At 47.9% G+C, this 13,370-nt stretch overlaps 1 protein-coding gene across 1 annotated transcript; it reads left to right on the top strand.

Moving 5' to 3' along the window:
• The first annotated feature begins 473 nt into the window (after window positions 1-473).
• Window positions 474-10,465, top strand: Eef1g (eukaryotic translation elongation factor 1 gamma). The gene is made up of 10 exons (XM_038327272.1): window positions 474-616; window positions 1,630-1,788; window positions 2,969-3,032; window positions 3,185-3,327; window positions 3,662-3,805; window positions 5,967-6,096; window positions 6,358-6,562; window positions 9,616-9,788; window positions 9,876-10,000; window positions 10,228-10,465. The coding sequence occupies exons 1-10, from the start codon at window positions 605-607 to the stop codon at window positions 10,384-10,386; spliced, it is 1,314 nt and encodes a 437-aa protein (XP_038183200.1). The 5' UTR covers window positions 474-604; the 3' UTR covers window positions 10,387-10,465.
• The last annotated feature ends 2,905 nt before the right edge of the window (window positions 10,466-13,370 follow it).

Raw genomic sequence — 13,370 nt, forward strand, 5'->3', positions numbered from 1 at the left:
CCTTACCCGGCCCTCTGGGGTGCAGCCCAGCCTGAGAGGTGGAGGTGACATGGCAAGTTAGTCCGGTCTCCTTTGTTGTGGAAGTTAGCAGTAAGGTGGTTTAATCAGAGCAGACCTACTTTCAGGATGTTTTCGGCCATGGGCCCCGGCTGGACAGACAATCCCTTCACAGAAAAAGCCGAATAGGAACAAAAGTAAATCGCCGATCCTTCCTTGCAGCTTTTGCCGTCTGTAGTTCATAGTCCGCTAGAGCTGCAGGCGGTCGAGGGGCGGTGCTTCCGCTGGGTTCTCACACTCTCCCCGCCCTGGGGAAGCTCCGTCTTCTATCAGGCTTCCGATTGGTAGGCCACAGGGGCGGGGCAGGCCTGTCCAGAGCCATACTACGCAGGCGCCAGCTCTGCGTTCCAGGCAGTGGGCCCCACCCCTTGCTTTTTCCAACTCAGCGCTGCTGGAGACGGAACTGTCGTGCGTGTGCCTTTTATGCCGTCCTCGCTTTCCGGCCGCTGTTTCCGCCCGACTGTCCCCTTACACCCTCCCTTGTCTCCCTGGCGGCTTACTTTGCGGCAGCACCGACAGCCCCACCCCCTTTCTCTGCGGAATCACCATGGCGGCTGGGGTAAGTTTGCTGGCTCCGGTGATCCAGGTCACCCCATCCACCGCCATCCTTTGACTGAATCGGGTCAGTGGGCGCCGGGAGAGTTCCAGACACAAACGGAGAGCCGATCTGGGGCCCACAGACCGTACCGCCGGGGAGCAGGGTTCCTAGGGCCTGAAGGGGAACTGGGGCTGGGAGGCCAGAGGTGGAATGTTCTGGGGTTGAGGAGAAAAGAGATGATGGCTCTCCACTGTCAGGGTCTTTAAAAAGTGGTTCAGCTGCACTGCCATCTTAAGATGTGGCGTCTCGGCAGGTTGGTGGAACTTTTGCGACCGTTGTGGGGGTCAACAGCGGGAACAGTGAAAAAGAAGAGGGTCTTTGTGGGCAGAGATGACTGACACAGTTAGAGCTGCCTTTCGGGGAGGTTTGAGAGCCAGAGGAATAAGGAACAGTGAAGTCAGACCATATGGATCCCCTCTGATTAGGTTTTAATAGGGAGATAACAACATCGCAACATCGCAGGACAGGACCGGAGGGATGTTAGTGTGCGGCAAGGAGAGACAGCTTTTTTAGGAAGAGGAGTTGATGAGCAGATCATGCCATTAGAAGCCAGCGTGGCTGGCTTGAGGGGAACATGGAAATCTTTGGTCGATGTGTGTACTTGTGAAGTTCTACAAGCCTGGCTGTAGTCATGCACTGGGTCACCACGAATGAATGAAACAAGGGCTTAGGGAGACGTGGACGCGTGTGTATTTGGGCAGATGGGAGTCTGTTGGCCAGGAAGTTTGGAAGGGAAGAATGCTGCTAGAGATGTCCTTAAGGGAGGTCATATCTGTCGGCAAGCTTTATTTAGCAGCTGGTATGTAGTTCTGTTCTTGGTATTTCAGAGGACTCTGATTCCACGGGGCATACTCAGTTAAGTTGGTTCACCAGAAGGAGTAAAAATGAGTCGAAGGCATTGAAATTGCGGGGAAGTGTGGGAAGTAGCTTTCAGGATTGTTTTACTCACGTCCATTCTCCACCCTTTCTCTTAGACCCTGTACACATATCCTGAAAACTGGAGAGCCTTCAAGGCCCTCATTGCTGCTCAGTACAGTGGGGCTCAGGTCCGCGTGCTCTCCGCACCCCCCCACTTCCACTTTGGCCAAACCAACCGCACCCCTGAATTTCTCAGAAAATTTCCTGCTGGCAAGGTGAGTAGGGAAGCAGAGACCCCCAAAGAACCCAAGAATTTTATTCTTTAGATAGCCTCCATATTCTTTGGTTTTTTTTTTTTGTTTGTTTTGTTTTGTTTTGTTTTTTCGAGACAGGGTTTCCCTGTAGATTCTAGAGCCTGTCCTGGAACTAGCTCTTGTAGACCAGGCTGGCCTCGAACTCAGAGATCCGCCTGCCTCTGCCTCTGAGTGCTGGGATTAAAGCCGTGTGCCACCACTGCCCGGCCAGCCTCCATATTCTTTAACATTGAAGTGATTCTTAAGAATTTCATGGGGTTGAAAGGCCCTGAGTTTGCAATCCAAGCACCCAAAAGGAAAAAGTCATTTTGAAGGCTTCTGGTAATCCCAGCATTCTGGAGACTGAGGCAGGTGGATTGTGTGAGGTCTGCCTATATAGTCTAGTAAGAAGAGCCTGCCTATAAATGGGGGGAAAAGTTGGAGGAATGTGTGGTTATTAAGGGAAATTGAGAGCTGCTCAGCGACTGTCAGAGTTACAAACCTGCTTTATATTTGTGGGATGAAATGTATTTTGGCCAAGTGTTATCTGTACACATAATAAGTTTCTTTTTTTTTAAATTAACTTCATTTCATGTGCATTGGTGTGAAGGTGTCAGATTCCCTGGGACTGGAGTTGTGAGCTGCCATGTGGGTGCTGGGAATTGAACCCAGATCCTCTGAAAGAGGAGCCAGTGCTTTTAACCTCTGAGCCATCTCTCCAGCCCCACATACTAAGTTTCTTGTGAGTTGGATTCTTATCTCAAAGGGCTTAAGTGGAGCTAAATATCCAAAGCTGAGTGTGGAGAAGGGCAAATGCTGTGTGTGGGTTGTAGATGTAGTAGTGTCTGCCATCCGTACCTCAATATATTTCCTTGGAGATAAGGTCTCAGTAGCCCTGGCTGGTTTCAGACTCACACTGTGGGGATTGAGGGTGTGACGCCTTGATGTTACGTTTCACCCATGCTTGAATCCTTAGTCCCAACACTAAACTCAGATTACAAGGGTTACTGAGTATGCTTCATTCCTGAGTTCTAGTAATGTCATGAGTTTGCATAGCAATGGCTGTCTTAACATTCTTGTTTAGAACAGTTTAACACTGAGAATTGGCTAGTGAGAAATCCCCATGTATGCTACATTTGTCTTTTTACTGCTTTGTCCCCAGGTTCCGGCATTTGAGGGGGATGATGGATTCTGTGTGTTTGAGAGCAATGCCATCGCCTATTATGGTAATTTGTGGGGATACAGGATTTAGAGGTTCTGGGGATGAGGCTGTCGACGTGGCTGGGAGTAACTGCAGTGGACAGGGTGGAATCCTAAAGACCTGGGATGGTTTTGGCACTGACCTGTAAATTCTAAGCTTGATGTTCTGCCTTTGCAGTAAGCAACGAGGACCTGCGGGGAAGTACTCCAGAGGCAGCAGCTCAGGTGGTACAGTGGGTGAGCTTTGCTGACAGTGATATCGTTCCTCCAGCCAGCACCTGGGTGTTCCCCACCTTGGGCATCATGCACCACAACAAACAGGTATGCTTTGGAACTTGGGGAAGGGCCAGGCGCAGAGATGGGGTCAGCTCTTGCATTTTAGGAATAGGAAATAAAGAGATGGAAGAAAAGATGCCAGGGACGTGTGAGAACTAGTAAGGGATTACCTTCAGTTTAGTGGGAAATAAAGTCATATTGACCATGGAGAAATGTAACATGAGTGTTTTAGCTCTAATAAATTTCAGGTGATCCGAGATTCTATTGCTAGAGGATGGGGACTGAGCCAGTGCTTGTTAAATGGCTCCTAATTCTGTTAGTTGGAGAGCACAAGGAAAGGGACTTGGTACTCACTAAACTTGAGTATTCAAAACAACAGGCCACTGAGAATGCAAAAGAAGAGGTGAGGCGAATCCTGGGGCTGCTGGACACTCATTTGAAGACAAGGACTTTTTTGGTGGGTGAGCGAGTGACTCTGGCTGATATCACAGTTGTCTGTACCCTTCTGTGGCTCTACAAGCAGGTAAGGTTTGAAAAGAACCCGTTTGACAGAGGGTTGACTAGTACTGGGGAGCCCTGGGTTCTGCTTTGGACTCAGGCCAGTTAATGGCTATAGGGATCCCAGGATTGAGTTCTGTGGCTGCTTTCATTTTAGGTGATGTTGCTTATTTTCTTGAGAATCTGGGTTTAATTTAAAGATGGATAAGGGTAAGGGTGGTGGCTTACACTTGTAATCTTACTGCTTGAGGTACTGAGGCAGGAGGATCACTCTGGTATGAGGCCAACCTGGGCTATATAGTGAGATCAAAAATAAAAAAGCAAAAATTAAAGGTAGGTAAGAAGCATGGATGGCTCCTGGAGCATCAAGGGCTGTTGGAGGCAGATCTAAGTTCCTGTCTTGGCTTCATTATTCACTGGTGCAGAGAGAGGGGTGTGAGAATTCTCACAGTTCTTTATTTTACTTTACTTATAAATTCAAGGTGGTAGCAATCACTATTTGGCTTACTATTTTTTTAACACATAAAATTTTTTTACTTACATGTATGTATGTATGTACATTATGTGTGCAGATCCCAAGGGGTTGTGAGCTACTATGTGGGTGCTGGGAATCAAATCAGAGTCATCTAGAAGAACAGCCATTTTTTGTTTTTATTTATGAATTTATGTGAATTGTATGTCTATGGAACTGGAGTTAAAGACATTTTGTGAGCTGCCATGTGAGTACTGGGAATCGAACCTAGGAGCTCTGGAAGAGCAGCCAGTGAGTGCTCTTAACTGCTGAGCCATCTCTCTAGCCCCTAAGGTTTTTTTTTTTTTTCCTTAATGTTGTATTGATTTCCAAGCAACATTTTAGACCCATTCTGGTCCAGAGTACAGTGGGAGCAAAGAAAAAAGTGATTGTGTGCTGGACCATGTGCCTCCCATGGTCATTGTAGTGCTTCCATATGCCCACAACACACAGTAAGTGCTCAAGTATTGCTTGAACCCAGGTATTTCAGAACTTGGAGTTCTGGCTTCTGTGTGTACTAGGAGAGCCACTTGTTTGTTCCTGGCTACTCGTCCCCAAAATAATAACAGAAACCATATTATTTGCAATACTGTGTGGCCAATCGCTTAAGTGTATTTCTGTCTAACTCATATCTTAAATTAACCCATCTCCATTAATCTGTGTATTGCCACGAAGCTGTGGCTTACTGGGTAAAGTTCCATCATCTGCTGCATGGTAGGGCTACATGGCTTCTCTGATTCTGCCTCCTTTCTCCCAGCATTCAGTTTAGTTTTCCCCACCTAACTCTACTCTGTCCTATCACAGACCAAGGCAGATTCTTTCATTGTGTAAATGTACCACATTCTCATCCATTCTTTGGTCGGGGGCATTTAGGTTGTTTCCAGGTTCTGGCTGTGACAATAATGCTTCTATAAACATAGTGGAGCACATGTCCTTGTGGTATGATCCTTTGGGTATATACCCAAAAGTGATATTGCTGGGTCTTGAGGTAGGTTAAAACAGTGTTAGGAAGAATAATAGTATATGAAGGGTTAATAACAATCATCCTTTTAGATTGAGCTGTAAAGGCAGAAGAAGCACCTGAAATCCCAGCACTCCCCGCACTGAGGCTGGAGGTCATGTGGAAGCCTATTTGGGTTATACAGTAAAACTGACTAAAAAACAGAAAAAGGAGACTGGAGAGAACGTAATTGTTAAAGGCGCTGGCCACTCTTCCAGATGACTAAGGTTCAGTTAGTTCCCAACACCCATATGGCTCACAATCAACTGTAACTCCAGTTCTGAGATCTGATGCTATCTTCTGGCTTCAAGGGACACTACACATATGTTGCATACAGATACATATTGACAAAATATTCATATTCATGAATCTATTGGCTTAAAAGTTAAGGGCTCTGACTTCCAGAGGTCTTGAATTCAATTCCCAGCAACCACATGGTGGCTTGCACCATCTGTAATGAGATCTGATACCCTCTTCTGGCCTGCAGGCATACGTGCAGGCAGAACACTGTATACATAATAAAAAGTAGTCCTTCAGGAGATGTAATAATCTAAGGTTCTGCTTCCTAGGAGTGGAGAGGAAAGTGGAACCAGAGGTAAAGATTTTGTGCTCTGGTTTGAAATCTGTTTGCAAACTTTCCACTGTTGATTTTGTTCTGTCCTTCTGTCCTGGCAGGTCTTAGAGCCTTCTTTTCGCCAGGCCTTCCCCAATACCAACCGATGGTTCCTCACCTGCATTAACCAGCCCCAGTTCAGGGCAGTCTTGGGGGAGGTGAAGCTGTGTGAGAAGATGGCCCAGTTTGATGGTAAGTCTGAAGAGACAGCATGTGGTCAGGGTCAGGGTCCAGTTTGTTCTGTCATCCCCTTGATTTGCATAGCCTTTGACTTGTGGTGACCCACAGAACATAGTAACTATAAGACATTGGAATGCAGTGCACATGTTTGTTCCTTGATTTTTGTTTGGACAACCAAATGGTGGTTCTTGCCAGTCTTTTTCCCTGCTTGCTGCAGGGTATGGAGGAAAATGGAAAGAAGCAATATATTTCCTTTCCTCTCTCCTTTACCAGCCAAGAAGTTTGCAGAGAGCCAGCCTAAAAAAGATACTCCAAGGAAAGAGAAGGGTTCACGGGAAGAGAAACAGAAGCCCCAGGCTGAACGGAAAGAGGAGAAAAAGGCAGCTGCCCCAGCTCCTGAGGAGGAGATGGATGAGTGTGAGCAGGCACTGGCCGCTGAGCCCAAAGCCAAGGACCCCTTTGCTCACTTGCCCAAGAGGTAAGCATGTTGGAAGGCATTTTTAACCCTTGTTCATCTCACATGTAGGGTTGCAATATTTGGTTGTTTGGGTAAATACTGATGTATGTGAGTAAGTGTAGTCCAGGCTGACTTGTGAGCTGTGTGACAGAGGATGCCCTTGAATTTCTGACTCAACTTCCTGCCTCCACCTAGGATGTATCAATCTGGAAGTCCTGTTTTTGTTGTTTATTTTTTGTTTTATTATTCATTTTGGTCTTTCTAGACAGGATTTCTCTGAAGCTCTGGTCTGGCTGTTCTAGAACTTGATCTGTAGATCAGACTGGCCTTGAACTCAGAGATCTGTCTGCCTTTGCCTCCCCAGTGCTGGTATTAGAGATGTACACCATCACTGTCCTGCTTTCTTCTGCTTTTTTTAAGACAGGGTATCAGCTGGGCAGTGGTGGCGCACGCCTTAAATCTCAGCACTTGGAAGGCAGAGGTAGGCAGATCTCTCTAAGTTCAAGGCAAGCCTGGTCTACAAGAGCTAGTTTCAGGACAGGCTCCAAAGCTACAGAGAAACCCTGTCTCAAAAAACCAAAAGAAGAAGAAGACAGGAAATCACTATGTAGCCCTGACTGACCTGGAACTCTTTGCATGGACCAAACTGCCAAAAAAAATCACAGAGACCACCAGCCTCTGCCTACCGAATCCTGGGGTGCACCACTATGTCAGAAGTCCCTTTTATTTGTTGTGTATGTCTTTGTGCTCCTGGGTGCATCTGTAAAGGCATTTTTCCTTTTGAAATCTCTGTCTTAACCTGGAGCTTGAACCCCCAAGATCTACTTATCTCTACCCTAGCACTGGGAATTACAAATGCTAGCCACTGTGTAAGTGCTAGGGATCTGAGTTCAGTTCCCCATGCTTGCATAGCAAAGCAAGCAGTTTTCCCCACTGAGCCGTGTCCTCAGTCTGTTAGAATTCTCCTAACAGATGGGCAAAGGCAGAGATTTGGGGTGTGTGTGTGTGTGTTTTGAGACAAGGTCTCACTGTGTCTCAAAGGCAGTCTCATTTATGGCAGGCTGGTCTCCCTCAGATTGTGTAGCTAAGTGACGTTAACTCCTCCAGGTCCTCCTTGTCTCAAGTGTTGGATTGCTTACAGGAGCTACCACACTTCCCTTCCCTTAGGGCAAGTCTAGCCATTCTGGAACTCACAGAGATCCACCTTGCTTTCTGCCTCCTGAGATGTCTGACATCCCCTTAGGCTTTTTGGGGTTTTGAGAAGGTTTCTTTGTAGCTGTGACTGTTGTAGAAATGACCTTGAACTCACAGAGCTCCCTCTGCTTCATTGAGTGCTGTGGGCTAAAGGTGTATCACCACCATTGGGCCCCTTAGGCTTTTTAATATAAAATTGAAGTCAGAGATTTAACTAGCATTTGTTCAAGGTTTCATTCTAGTCCCTTTAAGATCTTTAGCTAGATGTGTTTCAGGAGCTTATATTGTTTCTCTCTCTCTCTCTCTCACACACACACACACATACACTATATATTTATTTTAGGGTGCTAAGTGTTGAACTTGGGGCTTCACCCATTCTCATGCATACTGGGTCATCTAGCTCTACCACCAATCCTAACTTTTTGAGGCAGGATCTTGTTATATTCCTATGTTGAGATTACAGGTGCAGACCATACCTGATCTGTTACTTGGGGAAAAACAGATGGAATCTGAAAAGGTCTCCAGGCCTACCTTTTAGCTGGAAGGGGGAGGTTCTAAGGCTTCAGGCCCCTTTGAAGAGTTGTCTGGTGGACATTTGGAGACCAGTCTGGGACCTGTGGTGGTTAAAGGGCAGATTTCTGGCTTTGCTAGACTCTTGCTACAGACCTTGGACCAGACTCACCATTTAACCTCATCTGTAAAATGAGAGAAGGGTAGCAGTGTGACTTAGGCGATGTAATGATTGAGTGAAATAATACTTAGACCGAATCTGTTTATATTGAGTCAGGGTCTTGTGTAGCTCAGGCTGGCATTGGAGCTGTTATGTCTGAGAATGACTTTGGATCCTCCTGCTTCTTTCTACCTCTTAAGCACTGAGAGTATGGTGCATATCATCTCTAATTTGAAGCAATATTTATGCCTTTGGGGGGTATTGCTTGAGACAGGGTTTCTCTTTGTAGCCTTGGCTATCGTGGAACTCACTCTGTAGACCAGGCTGACCTGGAACTCACAGAGATCCTTCTGCCTCTGCCTCCCAAGTGCTAGGATAAAAGGGGTGTGCCTTACTGTATGGCCATTTATTATTTTTTTTAAAGGCTTATTTCTTATTTTATGTGTAGGTGTTTTGCCTGCATGTTTGTATGTGCGCCATGTGCATGCCTAAATACTTGAGGAGGTCAGAAGAGGGTGTCAGAACCCTTGGAACTGGAGTTAGATATGGTTGAGAAACATTTATAGTTGGAAAGAGAAAAATAATAGAACCTGAGCCATGGGGGAAATGCCTCCTGTGGCTGTGCTGGCTTTCGTGGCTCTGTGTATCAGACCCTAGGTGTCAGGTTACTTTGGTAACCTTTTCTTTGGTAAATTTTTCAGTATGCAAACTTGTTACTGGACAGAGAGGGACTAAGAATCTGGGCATAAAGACTTGAGGTAGCTATCCTGCTTGCATTTCTGTTCCAGCCTGTAACCTAGAAGGCCTGTGGGGGGGAGAGGAGGGAGGTGGTGAGTTTGACCTGAGCATTCCTGGGAATGTCCGGGAGAGACACTAAAAGGAAGAACAGACTCTTGCTTTTAGCCACCACATGAGGGCAGCAGCCAGCCGTGTCCTCCCGCGCTGGACTCATGGGATGCTCTGGGTCCTGGCTTCCTCCTCGTCCATGTCTAGCACTCATAGGCCCGGAAGTGTCTTACTTCGTCTTGTTTATGCTCCAGCTCCATCCTCTAGCTGTCTTTGCTCCTGATACTGTTAGTGTCTGTCACTGCATTACGGGGGCCACCTACACCAAACCAGTAAATGCTAGGTGAAAACGCCAGTGGCCTAGAGATATTTGCAGTTGCAGCAGGACTTTCTCCTTATTGGCCTCCTTTTGTTTTCTCTTTAGTACCTTTGTGTTGGATGAGTTCAAGCGTAAGTACTCCAACGAGGACACCCTCTCCGTGGCGCTGCCATATTTTTGGGAGCACTTTGATAAGGACGGCTGGTCCCTGTGGTATGCTGAATATCGCTTCCCTGAGGAGCTCACCCAGACCTTTATGAGTTGCAACCTCATCACTGGTGAGAAGAGGGGTGGGCCTGGGAGGAGGGGATCAAGGCAGTGGGGAAGGATTCCAGAGGCTGAATGGTCTCCTCTTCTCCCTCCAGGCATGTTCCAGCGATTGGACAAACTGAGGAAGAATGCCTTTGCTAGTGTCATCCTCTTTGGAACCAACAACAGCAGCTCCATTTCCGGCGTTTGGGTCTTCCGAGGCCAAGAGCTTGCCTTTCCGGTGAGGATGGTACTGGGGGTAGTCTCTTCAAATAGGCAAGAGTCTAGGGAACTGGGGGTCCTTTGCCTGGGCCAGTGGGTGCGAGGGAAGGAAGGGTTCTGGATTGTAGGAAGTATGTTCACGTCAGTGTGAGTCCTGGTGTCTGATGTCTGAGCTGGGAGTTGCAGGGATGTGAAGCAGTGTCCAGAGCCTAACCTCACGCCTCTGTACTGGTTTTCTGTCCCCAGCTAAGTCCAGATTGGCAGGTGGACTACGAGTCATATACATGGCGGAAACTGGATCCTGGTAGCGAGGAGACCCAGACCCTGGTTCGAGAGTACTTTTCCTGGGAGGGGGCCTTCCAGCATGTGGGCAAAGCCGTCAATCAAGGCAAGATCTTCAAGTGAACATGTCTTGCCGTCACCTAGCTGCCTGCACCTACCCTTCAGGGGAGATGGGGGTCATTAAAGGAAACTGAACATTGAACCCTTTCGTGCCCTGCCTCCTTTGTGAGTGGTGGCTTCTTCAGAGTTGTTGCCTGTGGGAGGGCAGACGTTTTCCGAAGAGCAGGAATAGAGGCCTGGCCTCACTTTGACCTTTGCTGCCTGACCATTGAAGAGAGTGTCTTTTGATAATGCTGAGCCATGGAGCAGCACACAGTATGCGGAGGACTTGTGTTTTGTCATAGTGTTGTCCTCTGTGTCTGTAGGGGCTGGGTTCCTGGAGTTACCTCCTGTCCTGTAGTCCTCGTCCTTATGTAATGGTGCAGATGCTTTCATAGGACCTATGTATATCCATTGCATTTATGTGCTCCACACAAGTTTGTTACTCTCTAGTTGAAGAAATAATGGTACAGGTAATTTTGTTGGATGTGGGTGTGCACGCGTCCTGTGGGCCTTAAGCATACCGGCTAGCTCCCCAGTTCCCAAGTGTTGGGAAGGCTTATTTCCTCACAGGTGGCTTATGGGGGGTGGGTAGGTGAGTGGGTGGGTGGGTGACATCTCCCAGGCCAGCAGCTTAAGTGCTACAAATAAGCTAGAAAACTAGCTACTTCGGCTAGACCTTAGCGGGCACTGGATCAGCTCTGGTCATACCCTTTGTTTTAAAGATGTGTGTTTGTGTGTACATACTGCATGAATATGCAGGTACCCCAGGAGGTCAGGAGAGGGTATTGCAGCCCCCAGAGCAGGAATTCCAGGCACTGGTGAGCTGCTCAATGTTGGTTCTGGGGAACTAAACTCAGGTCATTTGGAAGAGTATGTGCTCTTACTGCTGAGCCGTCTTTTAGGCTCCAGGTTGTTTCTGAAACAGTTCTTGCTAATAGTCCAGGCTGGCTTCAGACGGAAGACCCTGCCTCAGCCTCCTCCAAGCTTTAGAATTACAGGTGTGGGTGCTGCCACCCTGGGTTTGGTACCTCGGCTTTCTAACAGGGAAGTTTGGGGGTGGTTCACAATAACTCCAGGTAAACACATCTGAGGTGGGCACTGGCTGCTGAATCCAGTAGGTGTCACCCTGAAGCCCAGAGTACCAGATCATTGGGATTGCTTCCTAATACTCTGCTGAGGCCAACGGTTACTATTAATCCCTGACTTGGAACTTGATTTTATTACATTTTCAGAATTTGGGGTTTTCTGTTTTGTTCATTTGTTTTTTTAAATGATCTCACTGTAGCTTAGGCTAGCAATGACCCTTTCTGTTCCGGCTTCCCAAGTGCTGGAGTTCCAGGAATGAGCCACCATATCCAGGTGTTTCCCTAAGTTCTAATAGCTTACATTAGAAACTAGGCTGGGTCCATACCTCAGTGTGGTATGAGAGTGCTTGCCCAGTATCCACGATGCCCCGTGGTCAGTCCTGTAGTGCATAAATCGGATGTGGTGGCATAGGCCTGTAATCTCAGCAGCCAGAAGGCAGAGGCAAGACTGCTGCTGAGTCTTGCCAGATAACTCAGTGCTACATAGTGAAACTTTCTAAACGAGTGCAGAAGTGCAGGTTTGGTGTCACCCACCCTTCTGGGCTACCTGAGAACCTGTGCCGAAAAGCAAAGGGATTTTAAAAAAGCAAAGGGATAGTAGGTGCAGAAAGTTGCCTTTGTTCAACTCTGTTACAGGATTTTGTGTTTTCTTATCCTTAGTAGGATAAGGATCTTGGAGGGCGGAGAAGGCTAACCTTACTAGAGATTGGACCTGCAGCTGGGGCTTTGTTAAGGAGTGTGTGGTTAGTGAGAGCTCTAGTTTGGAATCTGCATGGCTGAGGATGGGTTGGTTCTTGCTCCAGTACTGCTCCCAGGCAGCTCATCTTGAGTTGGATCCAAACTTGACTCCTGTGTAGTTTGGTCTCAGGTATTCTCACAGTACTAGATGCTGGTGTGGGGTGTGTCATCTTTGTTGTTGGGGCCTCACTGAACCTGTCAGGCTTCTAAATTCCGTTTCCCACCCCACCCCTCTGCTTGTGCAATCTCTACTGCCTGCCTGGTGTCCCCTTCATCTTCCAATAGCTGAAGATTGAGGCAAAAGGGCCACCTTCTGTGCCTCTTTAGGGCTTAGGGTTTGAGACAAAAAGGCCACCTTGTCCCTCTAGGAAGGAGGTCTCACTGTAAAAGGGTAGGGTTCTTTGGGATGGATCAGTGTTTGGGCAGCAGTCTTGGTCTGGACTGGAGATGGCAGGGACCCTCTCCTCCAGCCCCCCTCCCTCTGAGCTTCCTTCTCTGCAGGAAGGGTGACTCACCTGTACATCCTGCTTCATGCTTCTGACCCTGGAGGTTGGGTGCAGGGTGGCCAGGTTGTTAGGTAAAACCCTCACCTGGGGACCAGTACACAGATTAGAGAACCTAGGAGGGCATGGAAGGCTGATGGGATGGGCCCCTAGGGAAGAGTTAACAGGAGTTTCTAGGGGGGTGAGGGTGCAGTGGGGGAAGCACGTCTGGGGTTAGTTTTGTCCCCGCCCTGCCCTGGGGAGGTCTGAGTCACCACACTGCCTGCCTGGCCTTCCCCCATCTCAGCTTGAGCTGGAGGCATCTTGTTAGAGCCTAGTCTGCCTCTGCCATCAGCCACCAATACAAGCATGAGCCTGTGGATGTCTCTGGGTGCCAGAGAGGCTCTGTGCCACCAGCCACTGTCTGGAGTTAGAAGCACTACCCACACAAACTGGCAGAGTTAGGGGTCAAGGGCAGAAGGGGAGTGTTGAGAATGGGTCAGACTGAGAACACAGCAGGATCCTGGAAAACTGGTAGGGTGAGGGAAGGAGGCCATTGTATCCACTTAATGGGTAGGCTCAGAGCTCAGAGGGAGGTTGAAAAGGGGTCAGGACCTAGAGTTGCAGTCCTCTCAGATAGAATCTTTACAGAGGCCGGAGTGAGAATGGGAAGGCACAGCTTGGTTTAGCATGTAGATAA

Source organism: Arvicola amphibius, chromosome 1 (assembly GCF_903992535.2).
Source record: "Arvicola amphibius chromosome 1, mArvAmp1.2, whole genome shotgun sequence".
NCBI classification, from domain to species: Eukaryota; Metazoa; Chordata; class Mammalia; order Rodentia; family Cricetidae; genus Arvicola; species Arvicola amphibius.

Bases quoted from the DNA above. Each gene is read 5' to 3' on its own strand.
- Eef1g (XM_038327272.1), top strand. The intron at 3,328-3,661 runs GTATGCTTTGGA...TCAAAACAACAG, and splicing joins TCATGCACCACAACAAACAG to GCCACTGAGAATGCAAAAGA. The intron at 10,001-10,227 runs GTGAGGATGGTA...TTCTGTCCCCAG, and splicing joins GCCAAGAGCTTGCCTTTCCG to CTAAGTCCAGATTGGCAGGT.